Source organism: Melospiza melodia, chromosome 8 (genome assembly GCF_035770615.1).
Source record: "Melospiza melodia melodia isolate bMelMel2 chromosome 8, bMelMel2.pri, whole genome shotgun sequence".
Classification (NCBI taxonomy): domain Eukaryota; kingdom Metazoa; phylum Chordata; class Aves; order Passeriformes; family Passerellidae; genus Melospiza; species Melospiza melodia.
The window spans coordinates 26,282,495-26,301,396 of record NC_086201.1 but is presented as its reverse complement, the minus strand read 5'-3'; the positions used below and the strand labels follow the sequence as shown (position 1 = coordinate 26,301,396).

At 45.8% G+C, this 18,902-nt stretch overlaps 1 protein-coding gene across 1 annotated transcript in view; it reads left to right on the top strand.

Annotated features, from left to right (window-relative positions):
* Positions 1 to 15,144: 15,144 nt before the first annotated feature.
* Positions 15,145 to 18,902, top strand: part of BMPR2 (bone morphogenetic protein receptor type 2) — a 103,928-nt gene continuing 100,170 nt past the window's right edge. Inside the window, exon 1 of the mRNA XM_063162380.1 lies at positions 15,145 to 15,839. Coding sequence (XP_063018450.1) covers positions 15,764 to 15,839 — 76 coding nt within the window. The 5' untranslated portion in view covers positions 15,145 to 15,763. The remainder of the gene's footprint in view (positions 15,840 to 18,902) is intronic.

The window sequence follows — 18,902 nt, the reverse complement described above, 5'->3', positions numbered from 1 at the left end:
CTGGAGACTCCTGACAGCTTCCAGCAATGTAAGCTGTAAGAGCAGGCACATCTGCTGATCCTGGTGGAGGTTTGCACAAGGCTTGACTGGATGCCAGAGGTGGTGGATGATCCTCCAACGCCCCGTGGTGCTGCCCTGAGTCACAATGCAGGTACTGTGGGCACGGGAGCCTGTGACAATATAACAGCACAGTCCAAGTGTGCAATCTGGAGGTACAATCTAGGCTATCATCTAAAAGTAACTCCAGGCAGTAAGAAACAGGACTTATGTCCCACACCATACCATCACCAAAAAAAAAAAAAAGACAGTGTTTTCTCAGGTAGCAGCCTGTGGGGTTTGGCTGACTCCTGGTATACACATTTGTAGGACCAGTTTATTTTCCTTTCTTTTAGCAGAATGTGTAGAAACTTAGGTTGATAATAGCTGAAATGCTGATGTATTCACATGAGTCTCCAAGCTGTCAGAAATACCAGCTAGCATGAGAGTTGAATAAATCACTGGAGCTCACAACTCTGACAGTTGAACAACTGCTGTTTGCTCAGGTCAAAGCTGCAAAAAAAGAGCTTCAAGTGCATTTTTAACCTAAAAGAAAAAAAATTCTGGATGTAGAATAACAGACTCTGTGCTTTCTCTGATTTCTCAAACAAATTTGCTCAACATGCAGCTTAAACATGTGGGCTTCCTTTGGCTGTCAGCTGTTGATTGCTATCCCCTCATGATCCTCTGACCTTCAGAAATTGCTGCAATTAACTGTTTTGCCAACCCATAGTGAAGTTTCATGCCTGCAAAAGATGCAGGTCTTTCTTCTCTATTTTTAATTCACATCTCTTTTTTCTGGTCCCTGTGCTGTCAGCTCAATGGCAGAAACCACAGGAAATGCTGCCCTGTGAGGGCAAATCCCTTGAAATAGTAAGTCCTGCCTTCATCTTCCTCTAATTAATGAATTCAGATGGACAGATACAGGAGCCCACAGTGACCCTTGTGGGAGCCTGTATCAGCCACCCCTGCTCTCTGCTAGGGAAAGGTTTGGGCCAATTTCATTCAAGTTTTTGGTTAGACTGTCCTGCCAAGCACAAAAATGAGTGTCCTTACTCTGGAAGGTAGTGCTCTGGTGCTGGATCTGACACAGCTCTGCTGTTGCATCATACAGACATGTCAATGCCCTTCAGCTGGGCTCTGTGAATCATCACAAGATGATGCCTACAGGAAAGAGAAGCCAGCTTGGTGATGTCTTCTTCTGGCAGCTACTTCTCTAAGATGGACCACAAAGTCTCTGTGCTCTCTCACGTGCCGTTTCTACAGGGCAGAGAGTTTTGCTTGTCTTTCAAAGACCACAGCTAAAAGTGGTGCTATGCTTTATGCAAAGGTGGATTTTTTCCCATGAACATGCTTATGAAAGCAAAGAATCCACCATTCATCGTGGGAGCAACCCCGTTATCCTAAGCCACTCTCCTGATGTGAGGGGGGCAACCACGAGGCAAGCCCTGCTGTGCCACAGGGCCACGTGTGCCACTGTCCCCATGAAGGCACCTAAGGAAAAGGGTGCAGAGACTCAAGGCTGTTCCTGTGTGGAAGGAACATGCTTCCCATGCACCTGTGGGCTGGAGGAGACTGTCTGGCTCTGCACCTACCCACTGCACAGACTGCCCATCTTTTTCCATTTACATGGGGATTAGTCATGCCAGGCCTTCGATGTTGCAACGTTGATGGTGTAATCCTGCCTTGTCATTGGTAACTCAGTGTCTTCTTGAACAAGATGGCAAAGTTTCATGTCTGATGTGAAAAGCAAAAATATCTATAAAGGTGAGTATTAAAGTCCTTCTGGATGAATTAATATGTCATAAAAAATGAGAATAGAAATGGTGCAGAGGGGATTTTCTTTTTTGATCTGTCATTGCAGACCACTTTCAACTGTGAATTTCTTGATAAACATTTAATATTCATTGCACAATTCCATTTTGACATGAAATCTTCAGGGACGCATAGCTCAAATACAGCAAAAAACGCATTTCTAAAAGAAAGTTAAACTCTTCCTGGTCCATGTACTTATTTTAGTCTTTCCAGATTTTTGCAATCTCTTCACACCAGTTGAGATGCTGCAGAGGCCCTGGTTTGCTTTGGCTGGTGATCCAGCAGGACTGGATGTCTCACTGGCAGTGACCCACTGAAGTCCCAGGGGATGAGATGCTGGAGGGAGCCTGTGGTCCTTGCAATTTGTGACAAACATCACAGACAATGAGCTGCCACTGCTGGGGACAGCCCTACCCCCATTGTAGTCACGCAATGAGGAAAGCACGTGAGGAGAGGGTGTCTGGCTCTAAGCAAACTGCAAGGGCTCCTGCACACCTGTGCCTCAGCCCATCCCTCCAAACCAGGTGTAATTCCCCTTCGGAGGTGCCTCAGTTTGGCCTCTTTAGATTCATGCATCAAAAGCACAGCTCAAACTAAACATCACCTTTACTCAAAGCTGCACAGGGTACCAAAAATACAGAATGCTTACTGTGGTTTGTTTTGTGTGGATCACATCCTGCTGACAGTGAGTTTCTGTTAAACATCTCAAACACAGTTTGGGGGATTTCCCTTCAGCCTTCACAGCATCCTTCATTTCTCACCCTCTGGGGTCATCCTGTTGCTGTTGCATTATGGGAGCAAAGAGTTTTGACCAAGTATTTGTGAAACTGCCTGCACCCTAACAAACCTCCCTGAGCTTTGTCAGAGCCTGGACTGATGCTCTGAGCAGGGGAGAACCTGAGGGCTGTGCATGAGCAGCAAGGCAGCCCAAGGCCTGCTGGGAGGAAGGTGAGAGTCCTGCCAAGCTGGGAGATGCTTTTGAAGGCTGCAGCTTCATCTGATATGATTTCATAAAGCTAACATTTAAGGGTCAGATAATGAGATATCCTGCCTTAGACATTGCATACACAAGCCCAGCCCACTGCTGAGACAAAAGTGGCTTTAAGCCCCATCTATCCATCCATCTGATCCATCTGTTTGCCTTTTGCCAGCTGGCATGAAAGGTTCTTTTATCTAAAACTATTTCCAGCTATTTCTTCTCTCAGAATCTCCAGAGTGTTTGCATGATTTGAAAGAACTATTTCCAGGATTTTTGGCTGCACAGCATTCAAGCTTCAGATTTTACAACAGGTATTTCAGCACATTCCCTTGCTTTTGTAAGGGCTTTTACAGCAGGTCATCTGTCATGGGAAAGGTGTGTCTCCTGCTCCAAATATTCACTTTCTCATGTTATTTTTGATACCTCCTTGGCAATTGCAGGTTGGCAGCATATTACTCCTGGTAAGCCAAGTCCAAAAAATGAGTAGGGAAGTTACATGTGTGTGATGATCTCCAACTGGAATGGGGAGAGGTTCTGGGAGGTGAGAGGTATTTCATTGTGGCTGCATCTCCTTGGGCCTTATTGGGCTCTGGGATTTGCAGATGCCCCATTTGAAACTACACTGAGTCCTCCAGGAGTGAAGCTCAGAGCTGCTGCTGAGCTCAGTAATGCCCAGGAAATGGGATAGGGAGAATCTTTTTGCTGTTCTTTTGAGCCTGCCACTGAGACATTGGTATTTTTTTCCCAGATCAGCTATTTTTAAAACACATTTTTATTGCTGTTCAGCACATGGTGGGCAGTGATGATTGCTATGTTTCCTTATGGCAGTACCCAGGCTTCTGTATGTTCAGTTTTTCAGGAGTAGCTTTGATAGGTCCAAGTGGGAGGAACTGTGATGAGGATTGTACCTGACTTGTTTCAGGGAGCTTGAATAACATGTACTTGTCTTCATACCAAACAGCCACAGTTCCCACTTCCCTGGGTAGCAGCCACATAAGGGAGCAAATCCTGAAGATTGGCCTGTCCCTCACCGTGATGCTGGATGGTGGCATGAAGCAGAGGACTTCAGCTACCTGCTGGAGAAGTGTTTGATGCCAGTCAAAGCTATTGCCTGCTATGTATGTCCAGCCAGCATAAAAAAGAAATCTTTGTTTTGTTGTGCCTTTTTTTTTCTTTTTTTTCTTTTTTTTTTTTTTTTTGTAGGGGGCAGGGGGAGCTGTTTGTTTGGTTTGGGTTTTTTTCTAATGTAGCAATTTGTGGCCAAATCACAGGGTCTCGAGGGAGTACTCTTGGATGAAAAAATTACTTCAGGATTTGGCCTAACATAACTTTAAGATAAAAACTTTTATGTAATCACTAATTCACAGTCACAGTTGCTTTGGCTTCTCTCATTATCATTCCTAAGTTATTCTTTTCATGCTGGGAGTTGGATTTTCCTGGCACTGCATCTGTTTTCAGCAATGTATACACCACAATTGCTGACAACTAGGAGTTGGATCCCATGTTCCTCGACCCTGGCTGTAGCTTGTTTTTCCTGGCAGCACTTTAAAGTCTCCCATCTGCACTTGTCTCCTGATGACCAGTGGCGGTCCTTCAGCTGTGTGAGAAGTGCCTGATGTTATCCTGTTGTTCTCGCACTCCTCCAGACCCGTTTCTCGGCTGCACAGCCCTCTCCTGTTCCTAGATAGAGCCTTATCAGGGCCAGCCATGGCAATGCTCCCATCCCTTTCCAGCCCTCCCCTGTGGCCACTGGAAGGTCTGTTAGCTCTGTGCATTTTAGTGCAGCAGAAATGCTGCTCTGCTGCTTCTCTGGTTTTCCAGCCCTCTTTGCTTTTCTGTAGAAATGTCCCCCTGCCTCTATTCAATCTAGGCTCTTTAGGAGACCACCTCTGCACCCTTCAGTTGCTGAGCGCCAGAAGGAGAGCTGTGTGCTGGTGTCTCTACTTGCCTCTCATCTCCACTGGGCTATTTTTGCTCAAGCCTGGTGCTGGTTGCGCCGTATCCAGCTTACTCATAAGATGCCGCTGTTCCTCTTAGCAGTATTTTGAATGAGTACAGCTGTTCTGTGCTTGAATTCCTCCTCCTCTGGCTTACCAGGAGTATGACTTTTTAAGGGATGTGTGCTGTTTGGTAACAAGCAGGTGCCCTTGCTCAGCTAGGAGGCTGGGTATTTCTCTGGGCTTACTCTGTAGTTTGATGTGGGCACGGTGTACTTGACAGATTAACAGTGTGTTCATTCCTCATCCACTACTTGTCTGGGTTTGTTTATTTCTGTTATTCCTGTTATATTCAGTTTCATTTGTTATTTTTGGCTCCGTTTTCCAGGCCTCTCTGCTTTACGTACTTTCGCTCAGGTTAAAGGAATCCTTCATTGTGCTTTCTTAGTATTTTGAGGGAAAACTGATGAGTGTTTTGTGCTTTTTAATCGTGCCTCACCAGACAGGGCAGGCAGGAGCTTGCACATACTTGTTCCTTCCCTGTCCTCATTCAGATGTCAACTGACTTTGATCTTCCTATACTTCCCAGCATGTGTTGAAGCTTTACTAGGCACTCAGGGTTTCCATTACCTCCACACCACAGCTGACATGATGTAGCAGTTTTCAGCCATCCCTCTTTTTGCTGTCATCCACTGGCTGCCGCCAGAAAGCATTACCCCAGGCTGGGAAAGGACTGGGAATGGCTGTCTCCTGGAGGCCAGCTCCCACCGGCAGCAGCACTGGTGGTTAGGCACGTAGGCCTCCCTCAGCCAGGAGGGGAGCAGTGTCCCAGCCTGGCTGCATTTCGTGGAAAGCCATTTTTCAGCTGATTTCCTGCCTGCCAGTGCCCCACTGGTTTCCATGGTATTCGTGGTTGTGTAGGGGTGGCAATTTCAGTATCCTGGCAGCCTTCCAGGCTGCCTCTCCATGAAACCCTGTACGGTTTCAAACGTGTATGTATATATATAAGGTTTTTTTCTTATTTTTCCTTCATCCCACAGAGCTGCTGTGTGCTTTTAAGCAGTTAATCTATTCCATCCTTCGCTTATCTCACAGGCACAGTGTGAGGTTCTGCCCATTCTTGCTGGCAAGTTGCTTTGAGGTTCCTCTGATGAAAGGTTTGCTGTAAAGGCAAAAAGTGATCAGAGCCATGTTATCGCTCTCACTTCCAGGGGCTCATACAGAACATCCTTCTGAAAGAATAACATGGTCCCAATGACCACAAGCTGATTCTTGGAGCTGAACTTAAATGGGCTGGCATTGCCATCACTTCCATCCTATCACATTAGGGCTCCTTCCACGTCTTCATCCACTTCTGAGAGCTTCTGTGGTCGCTGTCGGTGGGTGTGAGCTCCCAGCCCGGCCACACATCTGCAACAGCAGTGCAGAAAAACATCAGAAAACCTTTTTTGTTACAGAGGAGATTCTGTCAATCCTGTTTTGTTTAAAAAACAAAACCAAAACAATCCAGGGCTTTGCTCTAAGCAATATTTGGAGTGAACTGAGCACACATCTGGTCTCAGCTTCACGCAGGCTTTCATAATGGTCTCTAGCCATAATAGTCTCATTTTTTGGAAGCGAGTCATTGCTGCTCTTCGGGTTGAATGAACTCTGATCAGGCGTGGACCTCAATGCGTCAGGGTGAAAAAACACCTCATGTCTGGGCTGTGGGAGGCTGGAGGGGTTGGAGAGAGGGGCTGCTGTGCTTGGCTATGCACAGAATGGCCTCTGTTACACATAACCTGAGAAGAGTGATTAAATGGAGACCTTCTTGGCTAAAGATGGCAGGGCTGTGATTTGTAATTTTGGCTGTTGTGGGCTCCGTTTCATCTGATAGGATACATCTGGCAAAACAGGGGAGTACCAAATTGAAGGCCCTCTTTGTTGAGATGGATTTAATGGCCCTGAATTGAAGGAAGATGGTCCTTGGTCTGCTAAAGGGAAAGGAGCTGTAAACTGCAACATACATTAACTATTTCTAACTGTAGAAACCACAGGAAGAGATAATCCAGTAGTAACAGCTGCCCCTGGAATTATTTGTGCACATGTTTGGCTCCAGAGCTTTTTACCCAGCTGGCTGGAGGTCACAGTGAGTACAGATAACTATTTGCCAAATGCTAAGGAGAAGACAGGACAAGGTCAGAAGCTCTTCTGGTAGCAAGGCAGAGTATGTTTAGCAAATGGTGCTATCCCCTGAATTGGGGTGAGAGATTTCGTCAACAAAATACACAGGGGAGCTCTGAATATTAGTGGAGAGCAGGAAGAATATGCTTTACAGCTTTTGATTAAGCCAAGAGAAACTTGAGACTTGCTGTTTCCTTCTGAGTCGAGGACTATCTGCCAGCTTGTCCCAGGGACCTACTCCTGCAGATGGGCAGTGTGAAACTTCCAAGCCAGCGTCCCTGTCAGTGGCTCATAACAGAGATCTGAGTTTAGCACCCTCCTTTCTGTTAAATCAAAATGCATTTTCATTTAAATCCATATTCAAACATAAACCCTCTCCTGTAACATTTTCTCTCCTCCTTTCACTCTTCAGATCCTCTCTCTCCTGCCTACAGCTTCCTCCCTCTTTCTGTTCAACATTTAGTTCAGGGTCCATGCTTCTCTTTGCCCTCATTTCACACCCCTTCCACCCTTCTGTTGCTGGGAATGTGAAAGCTTCAGCACTTATGAGAGCTGAGCTATAGGGCTGGTAGTTTTTCCTTTTGCTAAATGCAACTTCTCCAAAGCTGAGGGGATGGTTGAAAGTAAATAAATACACAAGTGAAACTGACAAAAATGCTAGAGAGGGGAAACCCTGCTCAGACATTGATTTTACTCAACTCAGAGGGGTAGGAAGCAACTGTGCCCTCAATGTTAGCTGAAGGACCCAGGAAGCAGGACTGATGCTGGTGGCTGGAGTTGGTGTCCTGGCCTGTATTACTTCAAGGAGAGGGCTCCTGATGGATGCTTTGGGGAAGCAGTTACTTGGGTTCATGTTTCCAAATCAATCCCTGAGAAGCAAGCAGGGTGTGCAGAGGTACTGACTCATTTCTTGATCTGAAGGAACAATCTTCTCAGATAAAAATGTCTCAAAATTGTCAGGCAACAGATGTCATGTTACAGGCAGAAGCAGAAGGGATAGAAATCTCCTGTTTGGTTTAGTAAAAGGTAATAATTTGATTTTTATCTTGCTCCAGGTGATGTTCCCAGTGCTGGCTGCATGCGGGAGAGGAATGCGAGGCAGGCACACTCCGCAGCACCTTTCTCTGGAAGCTGTGGATCTGAGAGTGGTCAGCCCTCTGACATTGTGCTTGCAGTGGCAACAAAATCTGAGTTAAAAGGGGCTTCAATTCAACTCTGTTTTTACTCATTTTCACATTTGCAAGAGAAGACAAAACCTGAAGAAGCTCTGCTGTTGGGCTCATAGTTGATGCCTCTTTTCTCATTGCAAAGGACTGCAGTTCTAAAAAGTCTGAGCAAAAAGGGTTCCCTCCACACTGTCATTTAAAATAACAAGGAACAAATGCATGCTGAAGACACCACTTCTGTCCTTTAGTTCAATGCCTGGCACTTGTCAAGCTGATGTGAAGTTCAAGGGTGACCAGCAATGAGCACAAACAGAGGCTGCTTCCTCTGGACCCCTACCATGGAAAACTGAGTGCAAGTCTATGACAGGCTTTCATTTTGTTCTCTGAGGGCATTTTATTAGCTTCCTGATAGTATTGAGCTGATTGGAGAAAAATTTTTAGGTTGTTTGCAACCTAAAATTTGCAAATTGTCTGCAAGAAATTAAAGACCAAAAAGGAAAAGGTGGCTTTTGGAAACCAACCTGTCTTGCACTGCTAACTATCTTGTGTAGTGAGTAATTAAAAAACTAACAACTGAGAAGAAAAAAGTCCCAACAACCCAGAAGCAGAAGGCAAAGGAAGGTAACAGTAGCAGGAGAAGAGTGTTGGAGATTCCCCGAGCTCCATTCCCAGCTGCCTGTCGTGAGTGTGAGAAGGCTCAGGTAGCTCTCAGGAATGAAACCCTGCAGGTCTGTGGTGATGACATACCCATTGCTGCAGACCAGAAGATGATTCTGACACAGCTCATTACGTTTCTATTTCTGACTACGTCCATTGTTGGATTTAATGAATAAGTGATGTTTTGAACTGATAAAAACCCTGCAGCAAATTTCCCATTTCATATTGTGATGAACAAGCCAAGAGAATCAGACAAGCTGTAAAAGGCCTTTAACAGATGATTTCAGACTTAATTCAAAGTGGGAGGTGCTTCTCAGAGCTAACATGAAAGTTTCTCTCACCTCCACCCCCAAATTGGAGATAAGATTTCCACAGACTAAGCAGTGTTATCTCTAAAACAAGGCAGCAGCTGCTACCGACACTGCTGGTAGTTCATTATCACAGGGAAATATAATGTATTATGAAATGCAAAAATGCTGATTAACTATTTCACTGCTAATCCTTTTAGAAACAAAACACTCCCTTTGTTTATCCCACAGTGTGCATCTTCCTCCTCCTTCTCCTTGTATGCTGAAGGCCTACCTGTCCCACACCCACCTGCTTATGTTTCCAGTCTTGATCCTCACACATGATCCTTTGATCATGCAATTATGGGCTCCCCATAGGAAACCACTTGCTACACCAAAATCAGGGCATGTGAGACCACCACAAAAAAAGAAGCAAAACATCAAAATAGATCTTTCTGGGGACTGCCACAAGAGTGGTGCAATTAATTTTTGTGTTCAATTTATTAAGAGTCTGTTATCAAAAGGTTAACAAAGCTGCCACAAAACTTCTCTTCTGATTTAGGATGTTGATGTCAAAGACTGTCATGACTTCATTGCACAGTGTGGTTCACCTTGTAGTAGATTACACAACAGCCTGGTAGAGCTACAAAAACTCAAGTCTGAAAGCACTTACTAGCTCATACTCATAAATGTTTTGGGGTTTTTTCAAAAGCTCAACAGTAGGTGCTCTTTTCTTTGTCTCAGAGACAAAGAAAAATGAAGTCATAACAGCCCTCAGACAGATTTTTATTAGTCTAAAGGCCAAAAGTAATGTCTGGCACAGATTATTTAACTAGACTAAAGGGGAAATTAATTCCCTCTGAGGCAGGGAATTTGATTTACCATTTCCTTAAGGCTTTTGGTAGAATTGGGTGCACGAGAGCCTGGTCTTGTATGTGATGCCACAGGAGCTTTTGCCATTCTCACATCTTGGCAGGACAGGCTGACCATTGTGGATAGGGCTTTTCCATCCTGTCAGAAAGAACAGAAAGAAACAGACTTTACCCCATAAAGGACTTCTCTGGGATTTCAGTCAAGGCTTGGTGTCCCTCTGTCCCTCCTTTGTAGAATCTGTTTTCCCAATATCCTGTAATACCAAGCCCCAGAAAAGGAGCAAAACCCAACAATAATTCAGACAAGACGAAAGTGCTGCCGGTAGTTTGTAAAAAGGCTCTGAAGGGAGAAGGGTGCCTTTCCCTAATCCCAAGGAAACATGTCCATGACTGAGGTAGGTACTTCTGTGTTCAGATTGCTTCTGAAGTCTTCAGAGGTTCCATTGTTTTTCCTTATGCATATGTGCCTGCTTCACTGTAAGTGTGGTCCTCCCACAGCCACCTTCCCTGCCCTGACTCCAAGGGGACTTGTGGGGTGTGTTAATGCCACTGTGCAGCAGCCAGGATTGGACACTGATGGGAAAATCTATATAAAACAAGGAACTGGACACTTCCAAAGGTAATGATGTCTGTGTGTGATTTCTTGTTTAGCTGCACTGGCTAAAGCTGTAGTTGCTAACTCAGCAGACTGTAAGTAGACACTATTGTCTTTTCTGTGAGTTCTGGCTGCAAATCAGGATGTTAATAATATCTAGAGAGCTATAGGAGGCTTGGATCCCATCTATCAGGACCCACCTCTCTCTCCACATACAGGAGCAAGAGTGGGGTGATGATCTTGCTGACAGTTCCCTAGTTTAGCAATGAGTGGCAGGCACTTGTTGGGGAGATCTGTACCGAGTCCATTATTTATTAAGCCATCACTTAGGATCCAGAACGGGTGTATTTATTTGTAGGGAAGTCTGTAAAAATCTTGATGGCTGTTCTAACATATGTTTATGCATCAGAGTCAATGCTAGGGAGATGCTTTCTTTTTAAATTAGGAACAAAATATCTCCTACAAGCAAAATATCTGGACGCGCTGTTATATTCTTTCCCCAACGCTTACAGCAGCACTGGGAGAACACCCCAGCCAAGCTGACAGGCAGCCAAATATAATTTATGGCTTGTTTTAAACTGATTTGTTGACTTCATGAAAGGCCCTGTCAAAAAGAACAGTCCCCTGAGTCCTAACAATGATAACAGTTATATTGCATCAGCGCTGAAAAACTCTTGGATAACAGCGAACCTACCCTGAGAAATCTTTTTAAAGTGCCTGAACATTGGATTTTCTGAAAAGAAATGAAACTCAAGCTATTGTTTCATAGTTCATTTGAGTTTTCTTCATTCTTTGTTCATCTTATTTTCCACTGATTGGAATAGTCTCTTGGTAGCATGAAAATAGTTTCCCTTATTCCAGTTAATTAAAAATAAAGAAGTGTGTCGTTTAAAGGAGATGCTGCTAACAAGGACACGTTTAATTTCTCTTACGTGCAGTGATATCAACATGTTTGTGTCTGCATCAGTCTGAGCCAGAGCGGACACTCCTGAGCCTCCTATCAGCTGCATTTCTCCTCCCTGTGTCTCACTGAAGCAAAGGGCAACCCCCACGTGCTGTTTGTGCCTGTGCTGTTCAGAGCTCCCTACCCAAGGGCGAGATACACGTCCCCTGCTGTATCTGACCCTCATCCTGGGGAGCTCCCAGCCACAGACCCTGGCTCCTGTGCCACTGTCCTCCTCGTCCTTGCCCCATGACCGTGCTGCTGGGGCAGCCTTGCCTCGGCCTGGCTGGGAGAACAGTGAACACAGCTGCAAAAGACCATCTGCTTCCTCAGGCCTTTCCTCCTCAGAGTTTTTAACAGTCTTATCTCCACTAAGTTCAGTAGTGTTGTTTCATTGGTCAGAGTGCTTCCTGGTGGAAATACAGTTCTTCAGTCAGAATATTTTAAATCTTGGTAAATTTAATGTGTTTTCTCATCTCCCCATCTTTACCTGAACCTGCACGCCAGATTTACTGTCCTGCAGCTCTGCAATTTTTCATTATTTTGACTACTTTTCTGTAGGTCTTACTTGGTGTTGCTGAACATTAGGAGAGCGAAATCCTAGCTTGCAGATAAAACAATATCACAGGAAGAATTATAAATATGTTCTTGTCCAAGCACATAACAATGAGCGAGCCTGACTGTGACAGTTTGGATCTCTGGTTTCCTCCCAGCACCGTGGGAAAAGGAAGCTGCCTCTGTGCTTAGACAGCAGCGACTGCTTTCTACATCTGTGAGGCAGCCAGCCCCTCCTGGGCCCTGCCAGCCCTGGGGACACCGGGGTGCCACAGCTCCTGCTCCAGGGACACCGGGGTGCCACAGCTCCTGCTCCAGGGACACCGGGGTGCCAACAGCTCCTGCCTTGCCACAGTTCCTGCCCTGCCGCTCCTGCTCTGCTGCTCCTGCCCTGCCGCCTGGCACCGGGCTGTGACCAGGGCTGGGGGGACCCGGCCCTTGCAGAGAACATCTGCAGCACTCAGCAGAGCTTGGGGAAGCAGGGGAAATTCTTGCAAACTGCTGTGATTGCAAGTGTATGAGATCAATCCAAGGGCCTGATAGAAACTCCAGCAAAGCAGATGCACAGCCCCCTGCCCTTCAGTAGGGTGTTTTCTTGATCGGGTTTGGATGAAGGAAATGACATGTCATTTTTAATACAATTATTTCCTTTTTGCGAAACTAAAAGGAAATAATTCAATAATTGTATTTACAATGACATGTCTTTTGCCTTCATTTTAGGAAAACACAGAACAAAATACAAATCCGTTTTGTGGAGAGAAAAAAAGAAAAGTACTTCAAGGCAGAATATGTTTTTGTACAATTTCTTGTGGAGAAGAACTCCTAGTATTAATTAATGAGCCAAAACTAGAATTATTGAAACAAGTGAGACCTCTGTCATTTACTTCAGGCTGAGCAGGTTTTCATACACGTCATAAACAATTACAGTAATTTTCTTTTACCATCTAAACAGTGGCAGTGCTGTGCAACCCACATGGCAAGCCTCTTGTTTTCTCTGAACAAAGTAGATCTTGCTTCTTTTATTGGTAGCTGCAGCTGGGCAGAAGGTGTGTGGCATAGTTTGGTGTCTGTGGAACTAGAAAAGAACATTGGATTTTGGTGCTGCAGAAGAATATTCAGTGTTGGGGTTTTTTCCTCTCTTGGAGGCAAAATTGTTCTAGCTGTTGAGGGGGGAGAGTTGGTGTTGGTGTTACTTCTAAAGGCTGTTTCTTGACATTCATATTTCACAAATAACAGGAAGGATACTGTGGTTAACGTGTGGTTGCAGTTCTGGAAAGTGGCAATACAAATTACAATCTGTGATTCTATATTTTATTGTCTTACCCATATCCATGTTGGATCTGCATAGATTAGAAGTAACAATATTGTAGGCAACTTTATAACTATCAGTGTAAATTCACCTTGACCCTAGGAATGTCAAACTATGACCCTGGCCAAAGCATCACAATGAAGAATATCCTAGTACAATTTATTTAATAATTCTCTTGATGATCAAAGTATCAGATTACATCTATTTCATTTATTATGGCTTGTGAAGAGGAATGGAATTGTGCAGAAAACTTTTATTATCACTAAAATTGTAACTCTGACTTGCAACAACACCATTTTATGTAGTATCATTCAATATTTTGAGATGTGGAATTGGATTTCTGAACTTGTAGTTCACCCTTGAAACTGGAATAGGAGTTTTGGCACAGGGAAGCATTTCCCATAATCAAACCTTTGGTGATGCCCAGATTTGAAGGTGCCTTCAGTGTGCAGGGTGTTCTTAAGAACCCTTTTTCTATGCAACAGCCAGTAAAACTTGTTTGAAAGAGCCTTGCTAGGCCAGAACATCAAACACTGCGTTCCAGTTGCAGCCCTCCCATCAGCTCTTTGGTCCTGTGCAATACAGCAAAGGTTAAAGCATACAAACAGCTGAGTGAGCTCACTTTATTTTGAAATCATAAAATATCTTTAATTTAAGAGGTAGATAATGGTTTTGCTTGACAGAGTCACGTGGCTGAAGCTGAGTGGATTTCAAATTGGACATAAGGAAGAAATTTTTCAGAGAAAGGGCGATGGACTGCCCAGGGAGGTGGTGGAGTCACCATCCCTGGAGGTGTTTAAGGAAAGGCTGGATGTGGCACTTGGCTGACAGGGAGGTGATGGGTCACAGGCCGGATTCGATGATCTCAGAGGTCTGTTCCAACCTAAGGGATCTGTGTTTCCATGACTTGCCTGGGCTCACCGCAGGAGAGCAGTAGGTGCTGTGGCCGGCGCTCCTGGGGAGTTCACAGGGACAGAGATAACGGGGGCTTGAACCCGAGGACGAGGCAGAAGCTCCGGGCGTGTGACAGGCAGGCCCCCGAGCTCAAACATGACGCAATCTCGGAGACTGCTAAACATTTTTTTCTTGTTGTTACAGCGTTTTTTGTGAATCCTGAGCTCACGCGTCCCTGCTGACAGCCTCTCTCACAGGCAGCCTGCATGGGGTGGGGGAGGCCGTTCGCGGCCTTCCCAGGAAGGTCTAGCGGGGCCTTCCCGTTCTCTCGGAGCCGCCCCTTGCGCGCAGCTCCCGCCCGTGGCGGTGCCCTGGGCCCCGCGCCCCCTCCCTCAGCCGGCGGAGCTCCGCCCGGCGGCCCCGCTCTGCCTACCTGGAGCCACCTCTATGGTGCGGGGCGGAGCCGGGCGGCGGGGGCGGCGCGGCGGGACGGGCGCCCGGGCCGGCGGCTGCAGCGACTCCCCTTTGTGTCTGGAGCCGCCCGTGCTGTTGGGGCGGGCGGGCGAGAGGGGGCGCGGGCGGCGGAGCTTCGGCCCTCGCTCGGCTCCCGCCCGCAGCCGGCGGCGGGCAGGGGAAGGAGGCGGAGCGGCCCCTCGCCGGCGAGCCCGGCGCGGGGGGAGGAAGGCGCTGGCAGCGCGGAGGGGCTGAGTGGAGACCGGCGTGAGGAGGCCGGGCTAGGCTGCCCGGCGCTGTGGAAACTCGGGGCGGGAGGCGGAGGACGGGAAGGGCCTTCGCCCGCGGAGAGCAGCCGGGTGCGCTCGCAGCTGGAGCCGCCGAGGAGGGGCCTCGCCGCCCCGGGCCCCACCTTTGTCGGGGTGGCCGGGGGTGGCGTCGGTGCTGCGGCGGGGGCCGGGGCAGCGCGGAGGAGCCCGCCCGGCGCGGGAGGCAGATGGGCCGGGATGCAGCCGCAGCCCTCGCCGTGAGAACAGGGGGCCTCGCCGCCGTCTTCCCCGGAGCGTGAGGCAGCGAGGAGGGGCGGCCGGAGGACAGAGACCTTTGCCGGGATGGGACGCGCCGCCGCCGTGAGCGCCTAGCTCGCTCGCCGTGCCCCGGCCAGCCCGCAGGGCCCGCGCTGACTGACACCGCTGTGGGCGCGTCTGGATATGTTCCCTTCCCAAGCGGGCGCTTTCTTCGATGTCGTGAAGCTGCGTGGGAAATAGCCCGGTTCCAAGCGGGGTCGGGAGCGTGCCGCCGTCCTCCCCGACGGGGGAGATGCCGCGGGGCTGGGAGGCAGAGCCAGGCGCTTCCCCCGTGTCCGCTGAGCGCTGCCGGCTCCCGAGGCATGAAGGCAGGCGGCTGTAATGGAGTAAGAGCGAAGACGGCTCCTCTCATCTGCCATTTGCCCTTCCAGACGGGATTGTAAACTGAGAGAGTTAAGGAAGGCTGTGCGAAAGCAAGAGGAATTTCCTCTCTTCGGGGTTTGGCTTCTTTTTTTTTTTTTTTTTAAACCCCCTTTTTTTTTCTGCTGGCGGCTCGAACCGTGGCTTGCCCAGGTATGCCTGCCTCACTGCAGCACCTTGAGCTGGTGCTCCTGCTCTCCAGTGCCACCCTGCTGCTCGGCACTGCGGCTGGTGAGTAGCCACTGGGTGGAACGAACTGGCCATTTTGGCAGCGGGAAGGGGGTGGGGTCCGCTGGTATTTGGGCACATCGGTGCCTCCTTACAAAGTGCTGGGCATCTATTTCAGCGGCGAAGCCTGATAAAAGTTTTGAAATCGTGATACGTTAAGTGTTTCGGGGAATAAAATCTGCTTTATTGTGTAAATGAGCTCGACCTGCACTCAGTAAGAATGCTTTGCTTAGATCTGCATCTCTTGTCTAATAACTTACTTCAGTTTTGGAAATATATATAATCTTTTTGTTTTGCATACCTCGCCCTTTGTAAGGTAATGCAGGAATTTTTAATATATATTTTAATCGTCAGCAGAGCTGTGCCTGTTTCGCTGTGGGATCTTCGGGCACAGCCATTTTTAATTTTATCAGCATCGGTGCTTCTCGGGGCCTTACACATGTGCTGTAGTTTTGTAACAGAATTACTGTAATGTGTATTTTTTTTTTCCCTGGAGAGTCTGAAGCAAATATGGAGCTATTTCTTTTTGTCACTTGTGATTATAGAACACACAAAATGCTATTAAGGAATGCTGAAAGGTCTTGAAGGGTACTCTTTTTTATGACGAAGTTGGAAGCAGAAATGCTAAGAGCATCCTTACTCGTATATTTGGATACTGTAGTCCTATTTTTAATTGTCTTCGGAAGCTCAGTGTTAGATATGCAGGGTGTTGGAAAAGAGATGTATGTTGGTCTGGCATCCTTTGCTTTTCTGTCACGGTGACAGATTAACGTGTTGGAGCCCTCGAGTGTAACCCAGCTTTGTTAGGCAGGAATACCAATTGTTCTTGCAGTATGCTTTTTCCAGCACTTTTGGAAGACTCCTACGACTTCTCTGTCGTTTTACTGATCGGGATCCAATCTGCAGTGCTTGCTTTTCTTCCTGATATTTTGTAATCTTCTGGATATAGTTCATAAGTGAATCTTCAGAGGAAAATTGCTGAATGTTGCTTAGATGACCCAACAAGCATGGTGGTTTCCATGTTATATTTCAGCGAGGTCTTAAAATTAATTTGTCAAAGTTGAAGATACTTGGTGCCATTATTAGGAAAATCCTGTAAATGACACATGTTTAGGCAGTTTTCTCTGACTGGATAGTCCCTGATTTTCTTGCTTCTGCTTACTAAGAGGTCTCTTTCAGAAAGATTCATAAATGAAAAGCTCGATGTTCCCTATATCATCCTGACCTTTGACTGCCATTATTTTAGATGGATGTCTGCAGCGTCTCTCTGTGGTCGTTTCTGAGGAGTGTTTTTGGTTTATTCCCCTCTTTTTTTTTTTCTTTCCTGGGAGAAGGGACTTCTGAAGGTCAAAAATCTTGGTATTAAAGCACATATGAATCAAGAATGCTCAGCATCAGCATCTCAACTTTTTTTTCAAATGAATTTTTTTATCAAGTGTAGGCTTTTTTTTTGCCTTTGTGAAAACTTCGGTGAGTTGGTAATTTCCGTGCCCTGATGAAGAAGGGTTACTGAAGGAGCAAGCACAGATTTGTAGCAGGCCAAGGGCTGGGCAGGTGCTGTAAGAGCCCATTTGCACGGTTTACCCAATTCACTTCAGTTCTGACCTGGCAACAGCATTCCCAGTATTTCAGTTCTGCCTTGTTAAAAGGGTGTTAACGGTGCCAGCTTGGTCGGTTGGTTTGTGAATAGGAACCTATTTTCCCATTGTGATTTATTTATTAATTGTGAAATTTTAACAATTCACATTTAAAAGAAACTTGGTCATAATCCTCTGTAAAAGTAATTACATGGATGATTTGAGCTTTAGTTAAGGAAGCTAATGGCTGATTTTAAGTTTACACTGCATTTCAGAAAAAAATGTCTATACATGGGGAAGCTACACTAATGTGTAATTCTGCCCTTTTATGTTCATGAAAGAGCCAACACTCTTTCTTCTCTTCCCCTCCCCCAAAGTATGAACTGTATGCTCCCATCAGAGTGAAAATGCTGCCTTTGTAGCTTTGAAGCCCCTATTAATTCTTTCTTCTGATTAGTGAACAGATACTATATCTCAGCAGTGTATAGAATTGAGTGCCTATAAATGCAAAATCATGACATCAGAGGAAAAGTATTTTGATAACAGGTTTTTAAGTTTCTGTCTGGAGGAGAATATCTGGACCTCTCTGGGGAGAGCTCCACAAAGACCTGGGGTTAGTATGGACAGGAAAGGGAAGATAAAACAATGAATAAAGAAGATGACACAAAAAATCTTACCGTGAGGTTGTAGATGATAGTTCCACTCATAATCTGAAATATGAATGAAGCAAGAAGGTGGTTCTTCCTTCCCCTTTCTAATTGAAGATATAATAAAGAACTAGCTCTAGATGCAGAAATATTTGCTGATTCTTAGGAGGAAAATATTACTGGTTTCCTCTTTAAAATACAGATCTTAACAGTTATCTGATAAGTCTGTGTTTAAATAATGTATTAGTCTTTGTAAAGAGAAATGCTTTAGTGAGGACATTTTACTGACAGCAGTCTTGGGTAGAGGTTTAAAAAGCAGTATTGGACAAAAATGGTTTGCAACATTTTGTTCTTTATTTTTCAAATTCTTTTAAATAGTTATTTCTAAATCTTTTGTTTAGAACTGGGAGACATATAAAAACATGTCTTTATATTGTAGAGGATTCTGGTGTGTTCATCATGAGGGTTTGTGCCTGAAGAGGTGGTTGGTGAACCTTTGAGCTGTTCCCCAGTATTGCAAAAGAATTTTGTTTGGGTGTTTGTATGGACCAGATATTAAAGATACAATCTTTCCTCATTTCACTTGCTTACGTTCTGTGATATGCAATACTGAACCACTTTTCCTTCTGCATACATGTCCAGGGTAGACAGCATTCCATTGTCTAATGTGTAAATTATTTGCAGAAAGTATAAGGTGAAAATTAAAGCAAACAGAATATCCTTTTATCTTTGGGAGTATTTTCATAATTCTGTATCCGTGCAGTTCAACAGGGCTTCAAAAATTAAAGCAGGGAAGGAATTGGATAGAGAATGATTTTTTTTTTAATAAAAATTTAATTATT